General features: G+C 43.6%; 1 protein-coding gene across 2 annotated transcripts in view; it reads right to left on the bottom strand.

Moving 5' to 3' along the window:
- Positions 1-23,347, bottom strand: part of LOC138595992 (transcription factor COE1-A-like) — a 93,335-nt gene that overhangs the window by 25,777 nt on the left and 44,211 nt on the right. For both annotated transcript variants that reach the window (XM_069667558.1, XM_069667548.1), the window contains exons 7-9: positions 3,475-3,556; positions 2,277-2,418; positions 233-366 (exon numbers count right to left, since the gene is read on the bottom strand). In XM_069667558.1, coding sequence (XP_069523659.1) covers positions 233-366; positions 2,277-2,418; positions 3,475-3,556 — 358 coding nt within the window. The remainder of the gene's footprint in view (positions 1-232; positions 367-2,276; positions 2,419-3,474; positions 3,557-23,347) is intronic.

Here is a 23,347-nt window from a genome sequence, read left to right on the forward strand (position 1 = left end):
TAGAGGCAAACCTCATTTAGACCAACATTAACTTACACACACACACACACACACACACACACACACGCACACACACGCATTAACATGATCACACACACAGTTAAGAGCCCGACCAGGAGGAAAAGTATGTTTTCATATTGAATTACTTCCAACGGTCGGAGGGCAGACACACACACACGGACGAGGGGCTGAAACAACACGCAGACAGGATGAGGGCTGTTGGCGCACTGACCTCGCTCCACACCAGCATGGTACCGAAGATCACTTGGAGGCCGTCGAAGAAGTTGTCTCCTATGATGATGACTGTAGCGCCCCCTGTGGTCCACCCCTCGCTGGGACTGATGGCTTTAATGCAAGGAGCCGCTCCTGCAGGGAGGAGAGGAGGATTATGGGTACCAAAAGAGACTCCCATTTTAAAGATTGTTAGCATATTTGTCATGGCTGTAAGAACACATTTGTTCATCAGTCTCTCTGTAAACAGGGAGAGAAATCTGGCCTGAAGCCTTTTTTATCCGTTACATCTGCATCTCATACTGTTACACCCTCGAATTTTGGCTGTGGTTTGGTTCAGCTCACCATTTAAAGGCTGAGTCCTTTTTAAATCAGTCCTTCAGCAGGGAGGTTTCTACTTGTAAACGGTTCTACTGACTTCAATGAGAGGATAGATAAAGCAAATAAGTGCTGAAGTTCAAGTTTTCTATTTGAAACCAGGGCTGCCTGGTCGTGCAGTGGTTCGCGCTGTTGCCTCACAACTAGAAGGTTCCTAGTTCAAATCCAGGTTCGAACACAGGAGGCCTTTCTTTGTGCAGTTTGCATGTTCTCCCCGTGCATGCATGGGGTTCCCTCCTGGTACTCTGGCTTCCTCCCACAGTCCAAACTCATGCTCGTTAGGTTCATCGATGACTCTAAATTGCCTGTAAGTGTGAGCATGAAAGGTTGTCTGTCTCTATGTGTCAGCCCTGCGATTGACTGGCGATCAGTCCAGGGTGTAACCCCGCCTCTCGCCCAATGACAGCTGGGATTGGCTCCAGCTCCCCTGCGACCCTGAACAGGATAAGCGGTGTAGATAATGGATGGATGTTAAATACATAAAATGTAAAAACCCGATCCACCGGTATATTCTCGTATTTCGGATTCTGTCCCGCTCTGAGCCATTGCCTGCAGCGACAGTAGTGTTTCACTCCAGCATCTCTCGCTGGGCCGTTCCTTTTAGAGGGAGAGGCGCAATGCACGCTGGGTGTTGTAGGAATGTAGAATGGCTGAAATCACGAGCTGTCTGTACAACTTTCTCCACAGCTATGGCGCCGATTCCAAATATTATAGCTTCTATAGACTACAGAGAACACCAGCTTTGACTGACAGCGGCTTTTTCCAGGGGCGAACTGCTCCTTTAAAGACTTGAATGTGTGACATGCAGGATGGAAGTATTATCAGAATAACTGAAACAAATTTTCTAAAATTAAAACATCTGCTCAAGTTTTGCTGTATTTCATCGGACCTTGAGATGCAGCTGAAAGCTCTGAAAGCTCGACTTATTAACAAACAGTGTTTCTCAAACATCAAGAACTAATATGCTAAAATCTGCAACACAGATGAGCTCCTCATGAAAATTAATTTATTGCTGTCAAAAACAGATTTTTATAATTCTTTATAGATGAAGAAAATGTGTTCAAGTTTGGATCACATGGATATAAAACCTGCACTGTTCATTAACTGTCTGTTCGTCCCGAAGCCGGACTGATACGAGATCAGGGTGGCTCATTTTTAAAGTGATGATTTGAGCAGATAAAAACACACACACAGGGTTCTCTATTCATCCTAATACTTGACACAGAATGGATACAGTCAGCTTTATGTCACCTCAGTATTGTGTGAGCGTTGTGTGTATAAGCTGATATCCAATCCTGTGTCACCACAATAAAAGCTCATCCATCAGAGACGAGCTCTTCTCAGAGTGTGTGTGTGATTATCTGCATTCATCTGAATTACAACAACATCCCACAGTCTGGGTTTGTTTGTGAAGAAGAATCGTAATGATATTAGACCCAGCAACACACACACACACACACACACACACACACACACACACACAGCACATCACTCCATGCATGTGTGTGTGTGTAGTGGGTTGGATTAGCCAGATGGAGGGGCAGGAATCACCTGATAGGATTAAACCATCAACCATCTGGTGGCCATGCTGCTTGCACTCACACAGATTCACGCACAGACAGAGGCACACACACACACACGCACACACGCACACACTCTTGTGTTACCGTGTTCTAGGTAAGACTGCGTTCCTTCCACAGGGTCGAGCCTGCGGGCCCGTCGGCCATGTTTGGAGTTGTTGTGGACGAACATGTTGTCGGAGACGGACAGGACGTGTCCCTCCACGCTCACCGTGGTAGATACCACCACCTGGAGGGAAGCAGGGACGAGAGAGTGATGTTTCCAAAGAAGATGAGAAAGTTTAAGGAGGAAGAAGGGAGGGAAAAAGTGGGAGAGGAGCCAAAGAAATGTAAAGAGAGAGTTCAGGGAAAGAAAAAAAAGAGAAGAAGAAATGAGGAATTACAAAGTTAGGGGTCTTTAGACCATCGCGAGGAGGAGTTAAAAGCGTGAAACTGTGAAAAGCTCTTTAAATGTAACCCGTTATCACTGCTATTACCATCACACTCCACACACACTAAGCCACTGTGACACACACTCTGTATGTGCGTGTGTGTGTGTGTGTGTGTGCGTGGTGTCTATCCTCCTCCGTTCAATAGTTCCTGATGGGTCCGGCCCTTAATTATCTCCCAGGGAAACAGAGCTGTCTTCTCTGGTTCCACTACAATAGAGCTGCACAATTAGAGGCACAGATACTGTCACACGCACTCGCCACTGTATGACTCTCTCTCTGTCCTATCTCACACTCTCACACACACATATACACACACAGCACAGACGCAACAAACACTCATATGAGAGGACACTGTGAGAATTACACACACACACACACACGTGCCATGGTAATAAATCTATCAGTATCTCCGCTCGGACTCAAGTGGTGTCTTCCTGATTGTGTTGGAGCCGAGAAGATAAGGAAATAATAAAGACTGCGCCGCCTTAAATCGTACCCACGACCCCACGACCTCCTGCCTTTCCTTCTTTTTCTTCTTCTTTTTTCCTTCTTTCCTTTTTTCTTTCTTACTTTTTGTAGTTTTATGAGTCTTTCTTTCCCTCTATCTCCCTCCGACTCCGCCCTCTTTCCCTCCCTGCATTGTGTGTATATTTATGTTCTGACTAGTCCGGGTCAGGATCTCATGTTTCCTGTAAAGGCGCTGATAGCTTATTTACTTACACATGCACATTCCTCTGTTTACTTGTGACAATAGGCAAACAGTTGCGTGTGTTCTTATGTCCATGAAGAAGCAGGGAAAGGAGAGAGACAAGGACGTGCAAATACGAGGAGGAATAAATTGATTTGGTTTCTACCTGGAACCTCCGCATGTCTCTGGGGTTTCCGGCATTTTTTAGGCAGTTCTGGTTGCACTTGAGGAAAAACTTGAGGAAGAATCTGCGGAGACAGAGAGGACAGGCGGTTATTATGGTTTAACAGTCAAACACATGAGCAGAGCGGAGACTAACCCGCAGCTTTCCTCAGGATGTGTGAATTCAAGCTCCGAGACGACCAAAAAACACAGAGAGAGGAATTAATATTTAATTCTGTTGGAAAATGAAGTTCCTCGTGGAATTTCCTTGTGGATATGTGGAACGTGTTTTTTTTTTTCCCCCTTGCTCTTAAATCCACACCAACTGAGACTGCTGCTTTGAATGCCACATGAAGGCGCTGGATGAAGATACAAGAAGGGAAATAAAGCGGCACACTCCTGGTGAAGATATGTGAGTGTGAGCTGAAGGTCGAGGAGAGCTTGAGTTTGACCTTCAGTTTTATACTTTTGTGAATCCAAACTTTAACATACATCAAAAGACTGAGCCTCCTGCAGTCAACTTGACCTTCAACCTCAATCATTGCTTAAAGTTGTAATCTTGAAGATCTCAGTTTCTTTCTCTTTGGCGGCACCTGTGGCGATAAACGGTAACTGCGGGAGCACACTTCCCAGATATCCTGACAGTGTCGCATGTCTGGCATCTACAGTCGGCTCTGGTTGTAGCTTCTGCCTTCATCTGAGCGTCGAATTTGTTTCTTTTTCTTTGGATTTTCACTTATTGTTGAAGTTGTATCTGTAGTCATCGATCTTTTCTTTGTTTGTTCAGCCATAGTAGATTACTGTTTACTCGCAACACTTGCAGAGACCGGAAAAGCAGCCGCTTAGCTCCGCCTACCCTCTCTGGCAGACCAACCACTGCTGGGTTATGGGAAACACGTCTTTCATCAGTGGGCCATCGGCTCAATCACCACTGTGTTACCTCATTCTGTGATAGATAGTGACTTAACAGACATTTATCTAAATGAAAATCTTCAGCAACACGTGAAAACCTCCAGCAGCTGAACAGAGACGTTGTCTTTCTGTATCTGTCTCGTGCGGGTGCTTCATCAACGTTAGCCCTGATGTTAAATCATGAAGAACAGGGGAACTGTTTTGACATTGGGTGTTTGAAACGGGACCATATGTCATGAATCTATATTACAGAATAAATCAAACACACAGATGGCCGTCAACAGCTAACAAACACATCCAGGTTGTGTTTTGGTGTGAGCCAGCTGGCCGACCTGGCAGAAGCAACAAGGCGCACTCGCACTGTAACACGCACACACAAACACACCCACACACCGGTACGTTTGTATTCGTTACATGTGTGTGCTTTACAAAACAAGCCACACAAGCTCTCACGAAACACAATACTATCTCCACTGTACATTGCACTCTACATGTGAACCTTTTTATAGTTTTTATATTTGGTTTCATCTGACTGGGTCCACTCTGTATGTTTCTTAATTCAGTAACTTAACTGGCTACTTAAATAATATGAACTTTCCAAGTCTGCATCACCTCCGCTCCCCTGTGGCAGAGCCCCGTGCTCCTCTGTTTAAGAGATGACAGCCCCTGTACTGGACTGCTAGAACAAAGCAGAGGTGTGCGCCTGTATGTGTGTGTGTGTGTGTGCAAACATGTACTCTGCATGTGAGTGTGTGTGCGTGTGTGACGGTGCAGCACAGCGCAGTGGCAGGTTTGAGTGTAAAACTGTGCGTTAACGAGCTCAGGCTTCGTTAGAACACCGGCGCCGGGATTCTGCATGCCTAATTATCCTGACCCCTCACCCCCGGGTGACAGCCTATCACAGCGGAGGACAGCTACGGTGACCCCGGCTGACCCCCCACTGTCTAGTCCTTCTCACAACACTAGCATAGCGTTAACACGAACACCTCAGCTGACCCTCGGCTGTACGTCTCTGTGTAAGGGAGGCGGCCGGGAGGCTCACACGCTCGCCTGCTCATCTGCCTGAAAATATGAAGCGCAGTGGTGGAAGGAGAGCGGACCTTTTAGAAACACTGCACCGCAAGTAAAAGTGTTGGATTTAATCCTCTAGTTTCAGTACAAATACACCTCAGCAGTACAAGTACTCAAACTTAAAAACAATGAGTGAAATTAAAAGTATTTTACAGTTGCAGTCTGACACACTGGACCTCGTCAAGCTAATCCAGTATTTGCACAACGTGACAGATCCACACACATTTACATCTTCAGAGTCATTGTCAGAGTTTAAAGCACAAAGGCAGAATGGTGGGGTGAAGTCGCTTCGCCTCTGAGACGGCATCAGAGGTAGTAACAGAGGTCTAATAACAGAGGTGAAAAAGCGTCAGTGTAAACAGCAGAGCCGGCAGGATGGAACAGCGCTGTGTGTGTATGTGAAGCTTGCGCTTCTTGCTTCCCCAACGCCGCAATGCTGTGTAAAAACACACACAGGGCGGCGGCTTCGAGCCGGCGTTGCTTGGTATAATGTAAGACGGCAAAGGCGGAGTAATGGCGCTGTGGTGGAGCCGAAATGTAAAAAGGGCTTAAAATAAAAATAATTCATATGTGCTGCATACAGTTAAGAAAAAGCTTGTGTTTTAGATTGATGCTTGGAATCAGTTTTAGAAGAGAAATACTTAGTGCATCTCTGCAGCTGTTTCTCATTGGAATGCACTTTGTGTCCTTAAAATCATTTAAAAAACACATCGAATTAATTCCTTACCTCATAAAACGTTCACAAACTCCTTGTTTTGAATGAGTATCATTTCTCTTATGTTCAGGTTAGAGTGTAGGCTTCTTCAAAACCTCATTTACATGCACTTTGCCTCCCTCTGAAGCTCACTGTACTGCCACACACATCTAATGTCTGCAGAGACTTGTTCCTTGCACTTGCTAAAACAGACTGTATTCACTTATATTGACATCATACCAGCAATACAACTTTACTGCAGCTTTAATGTCTTTATTTAGAATATATACTGTATATAAAATATTTTAACTCAACACTTCCTGGATCTGTTTCAGCATTGTGTCTAAACTATAACAGAAATGTATAATGTAACTCAACTCATTGTAGAAAGACGAGGCTTTGAGTTGCACTTCATTGAGTCAGAGTCGTGCACAGGTAGAGGTGGGCAGTGTGTCCCAGGCAGAGATCTGATATCATCGCTCCTTATTTCCGACTCCTGCTCCGTCTATTTCCTGCTCAAGCGTTTTCGCTCATTGATTGCCAACAGAACATATTCTACATTTTAATGCAGTATGTGTGCGTTCCTATTCCCCCTTCACTTGACCCCATCTGGTCTAATCAACTCTGCTACAAAACGGCCCCGCAGCTACACACACACACACACGCGCGCGCACACACACATAGACACCTTGTGTGAATTGATTGGCTGGTCCAGTTGCTGGTCGTTAAGAGGCCTCCAATTAAAGCGGGCAATTATAAGAGTCTGAATGAGTGTGGGGGAGGGGAGCACTCTGCCCCTCTCTCCTCTATCTCACTCCCTCTGTGCGAGGCCCGATCATGTTCAAGTGATAACAGCGCTGTTGACCTTTGCTACACTGCGAGTACCACGCTGAGAGAGCTGACCCCACACCAGTCCTGCATGCTGCAAACACACAAGGAGACACACACACACACACACGCACACACACATTCACCATCTGTACAGGAACTGGTAGGACGCTGAGAATAAAAGATACGATGGAAAATTCAATTGAAAGCAGGAAGACTAAAGTAAAAGACAATCCCTATAGTTTTAAGATGATTATTTTTGGTATTTTTTTGCCTTTGTAGAGAATAATGGGATACAATAAAGACAGAAAACACAGGAGGATGAATGGTATGGCACGCAACAAGGAAGCCGATTTAGTCCCCTCACGAATGATCTCATATGTTTCTTTTGCACATGGACCGACTACAATAACACACGTAGAGATGTTGGTCATTTAGCTGTATGTGTTTTTTTAAATGATGACTCTTATGACACTATGAAAACCATGTAAAGTTTACGTTGAAATATAACTGCTAATTTAAATCAGCCAAAAACGTTTATACTGTTTGGTCAGAGTCCTGAAAGTAAAAGTTATTGGGGCCTTTCTTTATGTTACTTACACCTGAGCTTTACCTGCTGTGACAGGTGAAAAATTTTTTTTTTTAATTTAATTTTTTAGGTGAATCAGACAAACTAACACTCATGAAATACTGTCATCACAGCCTGAGCCCCTTATTAGCTTGATATAGCTAACATGATTTTTGATTGATTTAGCGTCGTGTTTCTGGCCTCCTTTTATTTCTAGTTTACTGTAAAATTCAGTGTATAAGACGCACTTTTAAAACCTTTTTTTTTTCATCTAAAAGTGTCCTATATACAAGTACGACCAATATACCAGTATAAAATGCAGGGAGAGGTATATTAGGTTGTTACGGTATTTTACCCAGACGATGGCGCTATAATAAAGCTATGTAACGGACATGCGCTATCATGATCGCCAGTGCAGCCGCTATCCTAACAACAATGGCTAACTATCAAAAGTCAGAAAGGCGTTAATGTTAATCCTTTGCTAATATTTAACTGAATAACACGAACATGAAACACATACTCACAACAGTGAGTACCTACCGGTACATGCTGTCACTTACAGATAAACGTATTTGCTGTTCCCGTCACCGACCATGCTTGCTTTGTTTACATTTAGTGGGGGGGGGGCTGGACAATCATTATAAGTCATCAAGTTGTAACTGAACTCTGAGTAACTACCAAAGGAAAGTCCGCAGATATGCGGACTCAAAGAAAGCCCGCAATTTGTTGTTGAAAAGTCCGCATCAGAGTCGACCGAACGTTTGAGAGTGCAGGGACAGCACGAAGCACTCACAGTGAAATGAGCCAGCATTATGTTGTCATCCACTGTTGAATGCTCGTAGGTTTTTAAGCTATGTAGTTACTGTTAGCGACGATAATGTAATCAGCCACACTCGGATGCTAATGCTGTTTAGCCTCTAATCCAAAGCAACACTGCAAAACCACAGTTGGATGCTGTTTTTTTAGCCTGTTAGCCGTGGTGTAGTCGTGAACGGCACAGTTACATCCATTATTCAGAGGCTGAGATGGCAATTATGGCTCAGAGCACAACTGACATTAATATTTAATATATAGGGCTAACACAGACCTGAAGAGAGAGACAGGAAGTGACAGAGAGGGGATGGAGAGGGCGCTGGGATGGAGGGAGAGAAACACAGTGTGTGTGAAGGAGAAAACAAATGGAGGAGAGAATAAGGAGAGAGGATTGTGGGAGTTTGTGTCGACCACTCTCCTGTCATTTAAACAGTTACAATGCCAACAGGGCAAGGGTGACATCCGGGGGAATTCCAGCTTTGTGGGTGTGTGTGTGAAAACGAGCGCGAGTGTGTAAGACTGAATGTCTGTGTCCGTTTTATTCCCCAAAGACTCGCTATTCTACCGAGCCAAGAATAACGATGCTGCCTTGGAGGAGAAAAAACAAAACACGCACACACACATTGATTCCCGTACACACACACACACACAGCGTTCTGGTGAGCTGTTGCTGACAGGTGGAGAAATTGCAGTCAGTTAGTGCAGACAAACTGAACAACAGATCAGTGCTTTTGCTGCTCCTGCCTCCTCTGTCTCTCCTCTGTCTCCCTGCTTTCCTTAGATGTCTTATTTCACCTGCCTGCCAACTTTCTTGCCGCGGCTTTCTGACAGACTGATGATTTTCACTTTCTTTCTCTGTGTGTGTGAAACAACTTGCAAATGCCTGTGAGCCTATCGGGGCTGCCGGTAACTGATCACTTAGCAGTTGCACGCTTCACAGAAAAACACCTTTCTGCACAGAGAGAGGAATCGACGTGTGAATATGACTCAGAACATATGTGGACACACTTTAAAATGCTGTCAGAGGAACGTAACAGTTGTAGAAATGACCACCTTCAGCTCATCTAGCTCACATGTGCAGTGTGAGTTTCCCTCTCTGTCTGTTGATCTGTCAGAGATCAACTTCCTGCTTCCTGTTTACACTGAGTGCTTGTTATTGTTTAATGTGATGACATCAGATAGCATATCTGGGCCCCGTGCCTGCTCTCCGAGTAGTCATGCAGCAGGAAAAACAAGGATAGGAAACACTATCACGCCCTCTACGCGGCTGTTATCAGAATAATAATGTGATAATCTATTGCTTCCTGTGGGGGAAATGCTTGTTATCTCTTTGCATCTGTAGTGTCTCGTTCAAAAGCACTTCAGCAGAGACTACGGCCTGCTGATACAGAGGTTTAACCATGCTGTAGGGACAGTCCCTATAATCAAAAGCCAACACATTTAATCTCTTTAAATTATGAATGGAATCGGGGTTGTTGTGATTTGTGTCTCCATATTAAAAGTTCCAGGCTGCAGGTGTTTTGTAGTTTATAAAGGGATGAAGTGTTTTTAAAGGGATCAAGGAGATGAACAGAAAGACACAAAGAGATGAGCAGGAATCTGAGGAGGAAGATGAACTCATTCTACTTGGAAGGATGGCTGGAAATGCACTTTAAACTTGGATCAATAGTATGCGAGTAAAACCAAGTCTTGCATAAGCTGGAAACTAAACTGTCACAGCCAAACTGAGAGCTGATATACTGTGTAACTGCTCACATTTTGTGATGTGATCGTCTTTCCAGCACATGCAGCCAATTATTATTTTCACTCATACATTTACTTTCTTGATTAATAAATAAAATCAGGGATGCACCGACCGGCCGTATTGTCTGACATCGGCCCATGGGCAAGTTAGGTAGCACCAATGTTTTTATTATTTAACTGCTTTAATTGTGAAGAACATTTAATTGTGACATAAAAGTGTTTATGTTTTCAGAAAGAGGCTATGTAAGCACTGAAAAATGTTTGTACTATGACCAGGTGATTCTAAAACAGGCTAAACAGGCTTTCAGGCAGTTATTATTATTTTTATGTGAAAGAAGTTAAAACAAAAAAGATGTGTTGGGAATTTGAAAGATTTAATTCATGCGTTCACAAAGAGTGTGATGAGGGCCTGAATACATTTATTTTTTTAAGTTAATCCAGACGAGGGTATTGATAATTACAACAGTTAATTGAAAAAAACACATCGCCATCAGCAAAATTATTGTTTTCAACATCAGTATCTGCACTGATTTTCTCAATCGGTGCATCACTGAATAAAATGTTTGGTTACTCTGATGTTAGACAGAAGCACGAATGTTCCCAGAGCTGAAGTCTTTAAATTGCTTGTTTTGTCTGAACTTAAGTCTTAAACAAAAAGAAAGTCTTAAAGAAATTTTAAAGATACAAAACTGAGAAATTCTGCAAATCCATCATGGACCACCCCGCTCACCCCCTGCATGAGGCTGTGGGGGCTTTAAGCAGCTCCTTCAGCAGCAGACTGAGACACCCAGCCTGCAAGAAGGAGCGCTACAGCAGCTCCTTCATCACATCTGCAGTCAGACTCTTTAACAGCAGCATCACAGCAACTCTGTGATCTCAGCTCTCTCTGTCAGTTATCCCCCCTCACTCACTACCAATATATATACGTATGTGTATATATGTATATTATTCGGTGTGTATTTATACTGTGAAATACACAATTTCAATGTAAAAGTAGCAAAATGTTACACACCATGAGTGTATTAAAACTACCTGTACAATTTCATGTGCATTCTTCCATCTATATCTACATATATAAGTAAAATGGTGTAAATAAGGCACAAATATATTCATTTTAATTAATTTTAATTTTAATATTATTATCGTTATTTTTATTGTTACTTTTTTATTTGTTGTTGTTGCTGTTTCTATCGTAATATTGTTTGTATAAACTTTTTATCGGTGTTTTCTGAGCTGTTGTAACAAGTTAATTTCCCCCAATGGGGGCTCAATAAAGATGATCTTATCAATAAAGATGATCTTATCTTATAAATATTATCTTAAATCCTTATATTTGAAAAGCAGGACACTTTGAATAATGGTTCAGTGATTAATTATGTATCCATTTGTTGTCAGTAACATAATTTCATCAATTCCTATAGCTGTACAACTTTATAGTATGACCCTAGAATAAAACCACCTCACAAAAAAATACTGAGATGAACAGAAGAGCATTGATGTGTGTTTGTATCTCCAGGCTGCACTGACACGTGTCCAGTCATTTGTACCTTTATTTTCTACTTTCCCTGAGACTCACCAGAACTTTAACCGTGTGAAACAACTTCCAAAAACATGCTGTCATCTGCAAAGAAACAATAAAACTGGGAAGACTTCCACATGCACACAAGAGCAATGGATGAGCAACGGTGAAAGCAAGAGGAGCGTGAGAGCGGAGAGAATAAGAAACACAGACACACACAGGAGAAAGTGCGAGTAAAGGGGGGGGGCGAGTGGTCGGGAGCGAAATGGAGTGCAAATGAAAGAAAAAAGGGAGCGGAGGAGGGAGGGAGGGAGGAGAGGCACGGGAGAGGGAGAGAGAGTTATGCGAGGGAACAAGACTTAAGAGAATTGAGCAGCGCAGAGCGGAGCGGAGTTATTTTACATAATGATGGTTGATATGCACAGAGGTAATTGATAGCTGAGCTGCAGCCCCAAAAACACCCAGCTAGCTGTCAATCACAGCTCATCTCCCAGGAGATATGCTAATGATGATGATGATGAGGGCTTAGCTTCATATTGCTATCATTACTATTAATGCTGTCATTGTTGTCATCTGTGCATATTTAAATGACAGAGCGGGCCGGCCCGGTGATGGCCAGCCTGTGTGATGTCTGTGAGCGGGCTTGTTCCATGTGCCAGGCCTGAGAGTAAATGAGTATTAATAACCTGTACAGTGTACATGTTCAGCACTGAACCAGTGCCATTACATCATTGTTACATGTAGTGGTGACACTGATGTCATCAGTTTGTGACAAGGCAGCACAGTGTCACTCAGAGAGACACAGGCGGCATCAATGGGCCCTGAGCAGCAACTGTATGTGGAGAGAAATAATTTATGCATTTATAACCTAGGTTATATCATAATGACAAAATGTTACTATGCACAGTGTTTTATATAAAGTAACTCCATGCACTCTGTTTTGCTCCTGCAGTCACATAATGGAAAGCATTAAAACAACCACTTCACAGGAAACTACAGGCACAGACTGTTTACAAGAAGTCAACGCAGCCTTGGGTCTAAAAAGCGAAGCTGATTTAAAGTGATCTAAACCTGCACTCTCCCTAATGACCAGCAGGGGGCGAATCCATTGTTTGGGCAAGTCAGTGAGAAAATGAGCCCACTTCTCTCTTGATTTATCGGACTTGTCAATCAAAGGTTGTGTTTTGATTGACAAGTCTCTACCCCAGTGGTTAGAAAAGTGTGGCTGTGCTAAATCTCACTCTGAGGAGTAGATTGTTGATTTGTCTAAAGCTTGTTTTGTCACTCGTCAATTACTTAACTACAGATGCACCTTTCTAACCAAGCTAGTGCTAGCTTTGGTTGCTAACTTAGCTCCTTTCTAGCTCTACCTTCTTGGTCTAAAACTGATCTGAAGGAGCCATATTTTAGTTATTTAGATTTTTTATTGATATTTCAAATTTTGATGTATCTGAAATGATGTGGTGGTGCACTAACTTATAGAGTAGCGCCCTGCTAGTCTATCTATCGCTGAATAAGGTAACACAAGCGCCTATGGCCCACTGATGAAAGCCTTTACATTTGCAGTATTATGAACTGGGTGTTGGAGACGTTCACGGTTCACGCTTTCCCATCACCCAGCAGTGGTTGGTCTGCCAGAGAGGGTAGGCGGAGCTAAGCGGCTGCTTTTCCGGTCTCTGTGAGTGTTTGAGATTACAACTTTAAGCCAATGCATGTTGTTTTTTCACATTGTTTTGGGTTTTTTTTTACAATAAAATGTCAATGCCAATAGATGACATCACAGTGACTACATCCAGCCTTCTTTTTGTAGTTTTGTAGACAGAGGAAGAAGGATCAGGCCATGACATAGTTAGTCTGTAAAAACAGATTTATTTGTTTGTAAAATGGCCCAGACATAAAGTTACCACTCTTATTTCTCCATGGCAACATTTCCTTATGTGATCACTCTCATTTTGTTTCATGCTGACGACCTGGAGTTCGAGTAAAAGCTGTCACAGCCACACTGCCTGGGTTTGTTGACTCATCAGATCTTCTTGGTGATCTTATTGTTCTTACATCTCAGCAATAACAGCAAAAAATGCTCAACTTGTAATAAACCAGGACTGCAGTGTGAAGCCAGTTTGGAGCCGCGGTGAGATTAAATTACAACATGATTATTTTGTAGACAAATATTGTCCGAGCTCTTCCTCACTGCAGGGGGAGAAACAGTGAGGAGGGGAGGGGAGAGACGAGGGGCCAGACAGACTTCAAGGGAGGGAGGAGGTTACTGTGGTGTGTATTTTAAAGGCTGAAGGCAAACTGTTGAATTATAGATGAGAGAGATTGATTTTGGAGGAGGAGGGAGAGGAGGAGGAGGAGGAGGAGGCGGAGGAGGGGGAGAAAAAAGGAGAGAAGAGGTGGAAGGAGGGACAGAGGAGAGAGAGCGGGGGGGGAGGCAAAGAGGAGGAGAAGGGGGGTGAAAGTGAAGGGTGAGCAGCTAAAGGATCGCTAGCTCTGGGCCAAACATGTATGCACGCACACACACAATCCAAACACACACACACACACACACACACACACACACACACACAAACACACAGCTTACCTCAAATCGATCTAAAGCTCAAGCTCTCTGTCCTTTTTACTTCTTTCTCTTGCTCTCACACTCACACACACAAACAGTTAGGCAAAACTGCAAACACCGACACACACACACACACACGCACACCGACACACACACACCCTTTTACCCTAACTATCCTCAAAGACAGACACACACACACACACAAACATAGTCTTGGTGATTAAGTAGTAACAAGACAACAGTGCCAGTGACCTGCAGTGGCAGATAAACTGAACTATACTGTGTGTGTGTGTGCGTGTGTGTGTGTGTGTGTGTGTGTGTGTGCACGCGTGTGCGTGTGTTCCTTTGTCATTGGTCTTACTAATAATTCATGGCGGGGTGGAGGGGGAGAAAAGGATGAGAAGAGAAGGAAGGGAGTGATGAAGGAAGTGATATTGACAGGAACCTCTTCCTCCTCTCTCCTCCTGTCTCCTCCTCTCTCCATCAGTCACTCACTCAAACACACACACACACACACACACACACACACTCACACTGACTGCATGGTGAGTCGTAATGACGCTGATTGACAGAAGCATTATCAGGCCCCTGGTTGCTCCTCTCATGTCACACCTGACTCTGTCTTCTCCCACTCCTTCGTGTTTCTGTGTGTGACCTCTTGTGGTCATGCAAGTGACAACTGTCATCTTGGAGGTTAAGAAGGCTTTATGAAGTTTTGAAAGGGCCCCAAACTCCTGGAGGCCGCTGCACACGTCCTGTCTTATACCAGTACTCAGTACTTATACTAACTCAACCATCTGCTGCTAAGCTAAGTAGCTGTGTGGAGCTGTATGTCTAAACAAAGCAATACCAAGCAACAAGTGTGATATGAGTACTCATTGTGAACACTTATAAAGTGAATATCAAAGTAGATATAGATAGATATATAAATTATAGACAATGATGTAAAACAAAACCAGCACGTTCTCATCCCAGGTCGTCAACTCGCGCTGCTGTCACGGCCCTTTGGCGTATCATGCTGACGCCCAAGGTCTGTTTAAACTTCCTGTCTAACATGAAGTTAACGTCAAGCGCTCTGTTTAGTTCGGTTAAGGCAAAAAATAACATGGTTAAGGTCATGGATAACATCATGGCAAAGTTGGGTGAAGGACCAGTTTCTCTGAGCGTCTAATATCAACGTGCCAGGTCACCATGAGCGACCGTATTTGACGCCTTGTGATTGAGAGGCTGACAAAACACACTGTGCAGTTATATAGTAGATTAAGGGCCTGTGTCCACTAACTGCGTTTTTTGCGCTGGCAGCGACCACAACCTCAATTTCAGAGCGTTTCTCACTGGGGCTTACTGTTGCTAGGTTACGAAAGGTTTGCCGATAACTCCATGACCATTAAGTCTGTTTTAAATTGCTCTGTTTGCTTTGATTCAAGGAAATTTTACTAAAATTGTGTCCTGGTATTAAAGGGCCAGTTCGCCGATTTTCAAATCTCAGTCCTATCATGCTACTATGGGGAGCTAATGCCATTATGGTAGGTGCAATTTGGCTCTGTGCCTTTGGAGGAGGCTATCCGCTTCTCCAATGGGCCCTGGAAAACCTCCACCAGAGTGCGTTAAACATGTCATCTGGTGGAGGCCAGGGAGCTTTCTAAACTACACTTCCTCAATCTAGGATGCCTGCCTCCGATGTCATGTCTCGTTCACAATCGTCAGGTTTGAAATGTAGACTGCAGACCTGAAGATTTTTTAGACGATCCACGAGTATATTCTCGTTGTATTTCGGAGTCTGTACTGCGGGAGGAGCGCAATGCACGCTGGGTGTTGTAGGAAAGTAGAATGGGCGAAACCACGAGCTGTTTGTACAACTTTCTCCACAGCTATGGTGCCAATTTTAAATATTATTGCTTCTATCGATTACAGAGAACACCAGCTTTGACTGACAGAGGCTTTTTCCAGGCGAGAATGGCTCCTTTAGCAGCAGCTCTTGACCTGGAAATTGTACCCTCAAAAAAACGAAAGGATCAGCTTCTCCTCCGCCTCAGCTTCCATTTGCTTGCATGTGTCTTTAAAGTAAGGGAGACTGTACTCAATTCAGATTTCTTGTCTATTTAAAAGGATGACATCTTATTGAGTCATAACATCCCGGAGGAATGAAATATTTAGATAAACTCTTTACTTCTTCTTCTCTGGTCACTCAGGCTCATGAGTTCTTTCAGCTTCCCTCTATTTGCATCTCGTGTCTTTCTCTGCCCTTCCCCTTGAAACAGCGAGCCGCCTGCAAAGCCTCACTCTTAAAGGTGCACTTTTGGAGGAGAGAAGCCTAAAGGTTAATTTATGACCTTAACGTGAAGAGGTAATCAGTGAGAGGGAAGGAAGGAGAAATGAGGTGAGGAGAGAGGGAGAGGAGAAGGTGAGGGAGAGGCACGGGGCAGGTTGGAGGATTTAACTCCCGCTACGTTTGTCAAACAAATTAAACGCTGTCGAGGTTCCTCACCTGTGCGCACACACACACACACACACAGAGTGCCCGCCGCGTGGCACGCATATGGCTCACCCGGCCCAAATAAGGAAACATGCATACATTACCATAACTAATGTAGGAACCACTCCATTTAATATGCTAATTCACTGAAATATTACTGAGCGCCGTCTGTTGTAAATGAATAAATTTGAATTGCAATTAGAATAATCCTTTATAATTAATGAAAACTGTCAATTTTGGTTCAGAAGTAATTTGATTAACGGGTTGATGGGGCACCAATTAAGTGGAGGATGAGGAGGAGGAGAGAGGAGGATGAAGAGAAGAAAGATGACAAGCCCTTCAGATAATCTGCCCCTTTTCATGGGTAATGAGAGATTAAGCTGAAACGATGTAATGTTCCTTTAAAGACTCCTCTTACCTTTTGTGGGCAACACGAGGAGGAGGAGGCGTCGAGAAAGGAGGAGAAAGAAAGGGGGGATAATTAGAAAGTGGACGTAACTCATCAAAACACAATATTACACTTTAAACAGCAACTTTTCTTTACGCTAGCTGCTTTCAGCTGCGTCCTCTCTGCAGCAGCTCCAGCGATGGCGTCATCGGCTTTCTCATTCGCAGGCACCTCCCACCGCTAATTAACCACATCCATGTTGCTGTTATTAGCTAATTACAAGGCCGGACACATGCCCAGCTAATTAAAGCTATTAAATGTGTGTGTCTTTGTGTGTGTGTGTGTATTAAGGCATGCGAGGAGTTAATGTTTTAATGGCAGAATATAACAGAGGCCTGCATTGCAACAGAGCATGCAGTAAACCCCCCCCCCCCCACACACTCTCACCAGCGTCGCCTCTATTCCCAAATCAATAGCCAAGGTCATTATGTGTGCAGCTGAATCATATGTTTCACTAAAGTTGCTGCGTGTTAATAATATTTCAACAGAGTTGCAGGAAAAAGCTTCTAATTTAGCTCGTTTAGTCAACACTGTCATCCATCATGGTGGGAACACAAAAGACCCCCCTGACTCTCGCCTGTTTTGCTTTTACTCTCCTCCACAGCACCTCCTCCTCCTCCTCCTTTATTCATTTTTCCCTCATTTTATCTCCTCACCTCTTCCGCTTCCTGCTCCTCATCCTCTCACACACATATTACATTTCCTCCTTTTTCTCTCCCTCTCATTAGAAGCGTTTCTTCATCCGCGCGCTCTAATCCTTTCTTTCTACGTGTGAATATTCATGGCCTTGTTTTGTTTTGAATATTCAAGAACCAATTAACATCCTGTTTATGAATAATTAATGCTTATTATTTTCTCCCTTTTACATTTTTAATTATTAAAATCTATAAATCTGAAAACAAAGCGGACGTTTTTTTTTACACCAACTTTCAGTTCATGTACAGTGTGTTGTTTGTGTGTGCGTGTGACGCTGACAGACTATTTAACACAACAGCTCAGGAACTCTCTCTTTCATCTGCCAACAGTCTCTCCTCCTGCCACCAACCAAAGTGTGTGTGGGTGTGTGTGTGTGTGTGTTGACGCTCATGAATAAATGAACTTGTTAAAGAGAGATGAAGGGGAAGAAGGAGACAGGTTCTGCTGTCCTGTTCAAAACTACCTGATGTGGCACGCCGCTTAGCATGCAGGAACACACACACACACACACATGCTCTCACAGATAACATTAAAAATCAGAGAAGTGCGTCACTACCACAAAACAAATTAACTTGACAATAAGAAGTGTATCTAAAAACAGAAAAAGAGAGGAATAAAGAAAAAAGGTGGAGAGAGAGAGAGAGCGACGCCATGTTGTCCCCACTTTAGTCGTATGGATACATCCACCGTCACGACAGGCATCATTCCTTTTAATCAGTGTCGCTGCTGTGATCAAAGAAATAGTTCCTCCACAGACAGAGACAGCAAGAGTACAATGGGAGACTCCTCACCGTGTGTGTGTGTGTGTGTGTGCGTGAGAGAGAGAGAGAGTGTGCGACAGCGAATTCGACTACTACCTGCAACAACAGCAGAGCCGTCATGTCGACACGCTGTCATATAAGCGAGGTCTTGCAATACAATCAGACTTACACCACCTTCCCTGTGCTTTCTGTCTCACACGAAAACACACACACACACACACACACACAGAGCGCTGACAACTGTCAAACACTCACCTCCCAACCGGGGTGTAGGTAATTAACCAGACAAAACAACTCACAACACCTCATGGATCAAGAACACAGAGGGAGAAGAAGGAAGACACACGACAAAAACACAAGAAAGAAAACAAGAAGAAAAGCGACGCTGCGACTACAAAACAAGCCCCAACTCCTCAACAAGGAGCTCCACTCAGGAGGAGAACAGAGGAGTTATGGGTAATGATGAAAATAGAAACACTCCTCCACTCATCTCGGCTCACTTTGTCTTTAATTTGTCTTTACATCTAAAGTGGCAGACACGTTTTTTAAGGACTGCCGCCATTACCCGTCATCCATCATTTAAAAGTGCTACATCATCACCAGCTCGTCTTCTAATTTTAAATCAGTGTGATGAAATGACTGGCAGCTTTCACGCTGTATTCACATTTGGGTTAGATTCAGAAGAAATCTCTTTGGATGTCTGGCAGCACATAGAGTCACAAAGAGCATCTCCAGCACAATCACAGGTGACTTTCTCTCGTTGGAAGAAGTGAAACATGACTGTGAGGAGACTGAGGTTCAACATATTAATCATAAAGAACATTTTCAAATAGTCGCAGTAATGGTCTATTTTTAGAGGAGAAAAAAAGATAAATATATTTATACAACAGTTAGTTCCGACCAAGTAATCTGATTGGATAAGAGGCGTTCCATGAGTGCTGATATAAGCTGTGTCCCAATCCAGGGGCTGCAGCCGTCGAAGGAGGCCGTCCACGGAGGATGCTTCATTCATAGCCGAACTGAACTGTCGCCAAGCAACAGGTAGCTAGCAGGCTAACTAGCTAGCATAACTTAAGTTAATTTATTATTTTAAAGATAAGTTGATTCAAGGGCCCTTTTGTTTTCTTAAACATTTGTAAAGCTAGTTATTTGATTGAGTTGAAACCAAGCCAGCCATTCCGTTTGAATAAGCGCACAATGCATCTCGGGATACGTTGGGCCGCGAAGGATGCACCCGATGGATCCTTTGCGGCCGGAGAAACGGAGGACGCATTTGTCGGCTGCATCGGAAGGAGCTTTCGAAATGGGACAGCCTTCGACGCGCTTCAGTGATGCAGTCAGCCCTAAATACGGCCTTTGAAGAAAGCAGCCCCTGGATTGGGACACAGCTGTAGAGAGCAACATCACTGGGACTTTTCACTCTGTGTATCACTCCACCTCAGCCAGGTGTTCTGAATACTGTTAATTAACATTACAGCAGACTGTGTATGTTTACATTGATCAAGCTGGTACCTCTGAATCACACGGCAGACTCTTATTTCACACAGATAAATGTACATGATAAAAACAGCTGATCTGTGGTGACCTGTAGACTCAGAGTGCAGGAGAATGTTTGGGTTGCTTGGCAACAAAAGTCCAGTTTCAATTAAGTTAAGTACAGTTAAGTAAGCAAAAAATAATCTGTTGATTACTATTTTCTGCTTGTAACTGTACAAAAGCAATATCACACTCGAGGTTGTGATGTTGTGCTGAATACCAGCACGGCCTGCGGCCTCGTGCCTACGACTGAATCACAGCCGTGATGATATTCAGCACAACATCGCTCCCTCTTGTGTGATATAAATGAACTAGTCCTCCAAGTCCACGCACAAACGGTTAAGGTTGGTCAGGTCTATGGAAAGATTCAGTTCAGACAGAAAAACATTTTGGTTTGCGTTACAAGGATGGACTACTTTGTTAAGGGTAGAAACCCTGTCACTATTGTTACATCAATAAGCATAAATCTAAGTTTAGGCAAGGACTGGTTTGGGGGATAGTCATCCAGCAGAGACAGAATTGAATTGCTCTTCATTGACTTTGATTGCATCGCGGTGCCTCCTCTTCACTTTGGTTGTATCTGGCTGTTCAATAGTATCAAGAAAACATGGGAAGGACACGGGACACTGAGATGGACCAAGGATATTGAGTTTGTCTATTTACCTTTTCCTCTCTAAATGGACTGTACTTAGGGAGCGCTTTGCTAGTACTCTACATGTCACATTCACACACTGATGGCTACTACGCCAGTCTCCAATCAGGAACTATCTACAATCAATTAGGGGTTCAGTATCCTGCCCAAGGACGCTTCGACACGTGGACTGTAGCAGTCAGGTATCGAACCCCCAACTTTCTGATTGAGACCAACTTTACCACTGAGCCACAGCCGCCCCCTAGAAGACATATGATGCTAAAAAAATCTTAAGCAGCTGAAATTGAACGCTTTAACTTATGTTAAAAGTTATGCTAATGTTGATTTTTTTTTAATATGAGGCTTGCCTGAGGAAACTCCAGATATTAAACTAAAGAGTTTTTTGGTCGCACTGTAGTCGTGCAGGATCTAACCAACAGTAACAGGCCTTATTACCTTTGTTTTGATTCTCTCTCTGTCTTGCTCTCCTTTTTTCTCAATCAATTAGACAAAGAAAAACAATTAATTATTTAAAATCATCACTAAATTTAATTAGAGCCTCCGTTCAATTAACAGTTCCTCCCTCCCTTTGTTCTCTGTCATGGTTGGATGTTATCATGGAGACACATAACACCATAGATACGTGTGACTGTGTGTATGTGTGTGTGTGTGTGTGTGTGTGTGTGTGTGTGTGTGTGCATACGTCTGCCTCCCTGAGCATTGCCGGTGGTACTTCCTGTTATGCCGAGTCTAGGCAGTGTAAAAGAATGGCAGCGTGTAAACCACTAATTAGCTCCCACTCAGACAAACCAAGATGGTAGAGAGTGTGCATACAGTATTTTTTTTATCCCTCTCTGTTTAATCTCCCTGTTGTTTCCTATTTGTTCAGCTCATTACGTGATCAAAGCCATTAACATGTTTATGGAGCGGCGCTTTCATGTTGCAATAAAACACACTGAGGCAACACATAGGGAGTCATAAGGCGATGAAATATGAATGCAGAGGCCCAAAAGACGAGGAGAAAGTGTGTGTGTGTGTGTGTGAATAAAATACGATGTTTCGATGAGATGAAACTCAAAGCTTTAGGATGAGGAGGACAGGGGGCACACAAACACACACATGTACGCACACATATGGAAATGCATACACAGGGGCACTAACTGTTAAATAATTCAGCGCACACAAACACACACTGGAGGCAAGGTGAGGCTAAAAGCGCGGCTAAGCTAACAGGCATGCTGAGTGGCCCGCAGTGTCAACAACCAATCAGGATTGGAGCGCGGTGGCCAGAGAGGGAGACGTGACCCCTGGTGACCCCAAACTCTAATGATTTATAAACAGGACTGAGAAGCGCGCGCGTGTGTGTGTGTGTGTGTGTATCTATATGTGAGTGTGTGTCCCGGCAACCCTGGAGCTATTTAAATGTGGAGATGAATTCTTATTTATTCACACAGAAAAAGAGTGAATGTGGAGACCCCAGGGGTGAGGTTCAAAACAATGCAGAGCGAGGAGGGAGAGAGAGACGAATATAGATACGGGAAAAAGAGAGAGAAACAAAGATTAGGAAAGAAAGAAAGAAAAACGAGACGAGAGAGAAAGTGATGGAAGAAAGAGAAAGAGGGAAGTTTAAAGAGGTAAAACTGCACTCAGATCACGTAGAGAGAGGAGGTTAGAGGGGCGTAAAAGACCCTCTTTTACGATCCTAAGGGGGCACACACACATATTCCTCCCTCCTGCCCCCCCTCCCCACACACATCTGTATGTGTGTGTCCTCATGCAATATTAAATAGCCAGTATGTGTGGGTATAAAGAGTGGTGGGGCCGAGGATGCAGTGAATTATATATCACTATTGATTTGCACACACACGGACACACACAAACACACACACTTTATTAGATTAAAGCTCACAGCTAAGACACAGACAACAGCAGAGGCTAATAGCGCGTACGGGGAGGACGAATGGGTCCAGAAAGACACTGGGACACGCAGAGTGGAAATGTCTTAAAGGTACAGTACAGCCTAGAGGTGCAGCTGCTCATAGCACAAGCAAAGGTATGTGTGTTTTGTTGCTCTGAACTTGACTTCCATGTGTCTGTTAAATCATATAAATCCTCTGTTGATCCTTATTATGTGTCACTGTATTAAATAGCTTCATGTAATAATGTGCGAGGTGCTGCTTATAATAATTATCTTACAGGGAATCATCACCCAACTCTATAACAGCATTAAGCCATTTAGCCTTTTGTTGCCCGTCGTTTGGCTTTTATGAAAAGTTCCATCAGCGCTGTTTCAAGCAGCCGGCTTTAACAAAAGGGCCTGATGAAGCACTGTAAGCTTGTTCCATAGAGGACATACAGATAACATAAGCGACAAGCTGGTTAAATAAGAAAGTTATTCAACCTGAGAATCTCATCCTGCACACCATGTCACTTCATCCCATAACTGTCACCTTAACTTGTCACTTAGTCCTGACTTCCTGTTTTGTCTTTGTACCGCTGCAACCCCCGAGTTCCCCCCCTGGGGATCAATAAAGGAGGATCTTATCTTATCTTAGAAGTTGGTGGAGACCAAACCCGAGCTAGAAGTAGAGTGAATAATGAATGTACATCCATCAGGT

This window comes from Semicossyphus pulcher, unplaced genomic scaffold, assembly GCF_022749685.1.
Source record: "Semicossyphus pulcher isolate SPU_LCO1_2020_fin unplaced genomic scaffold, fSemPul1.0.p SCAF_10, whole genome shotgun sequence".
In the NCBI taxonomy this organism is placed as follows: Eukaryota; Metazoa; Chordata; class Actinopteri; order Labriformes; family Labridae; genus Semicossyphus; species Semicossyphus pulcher.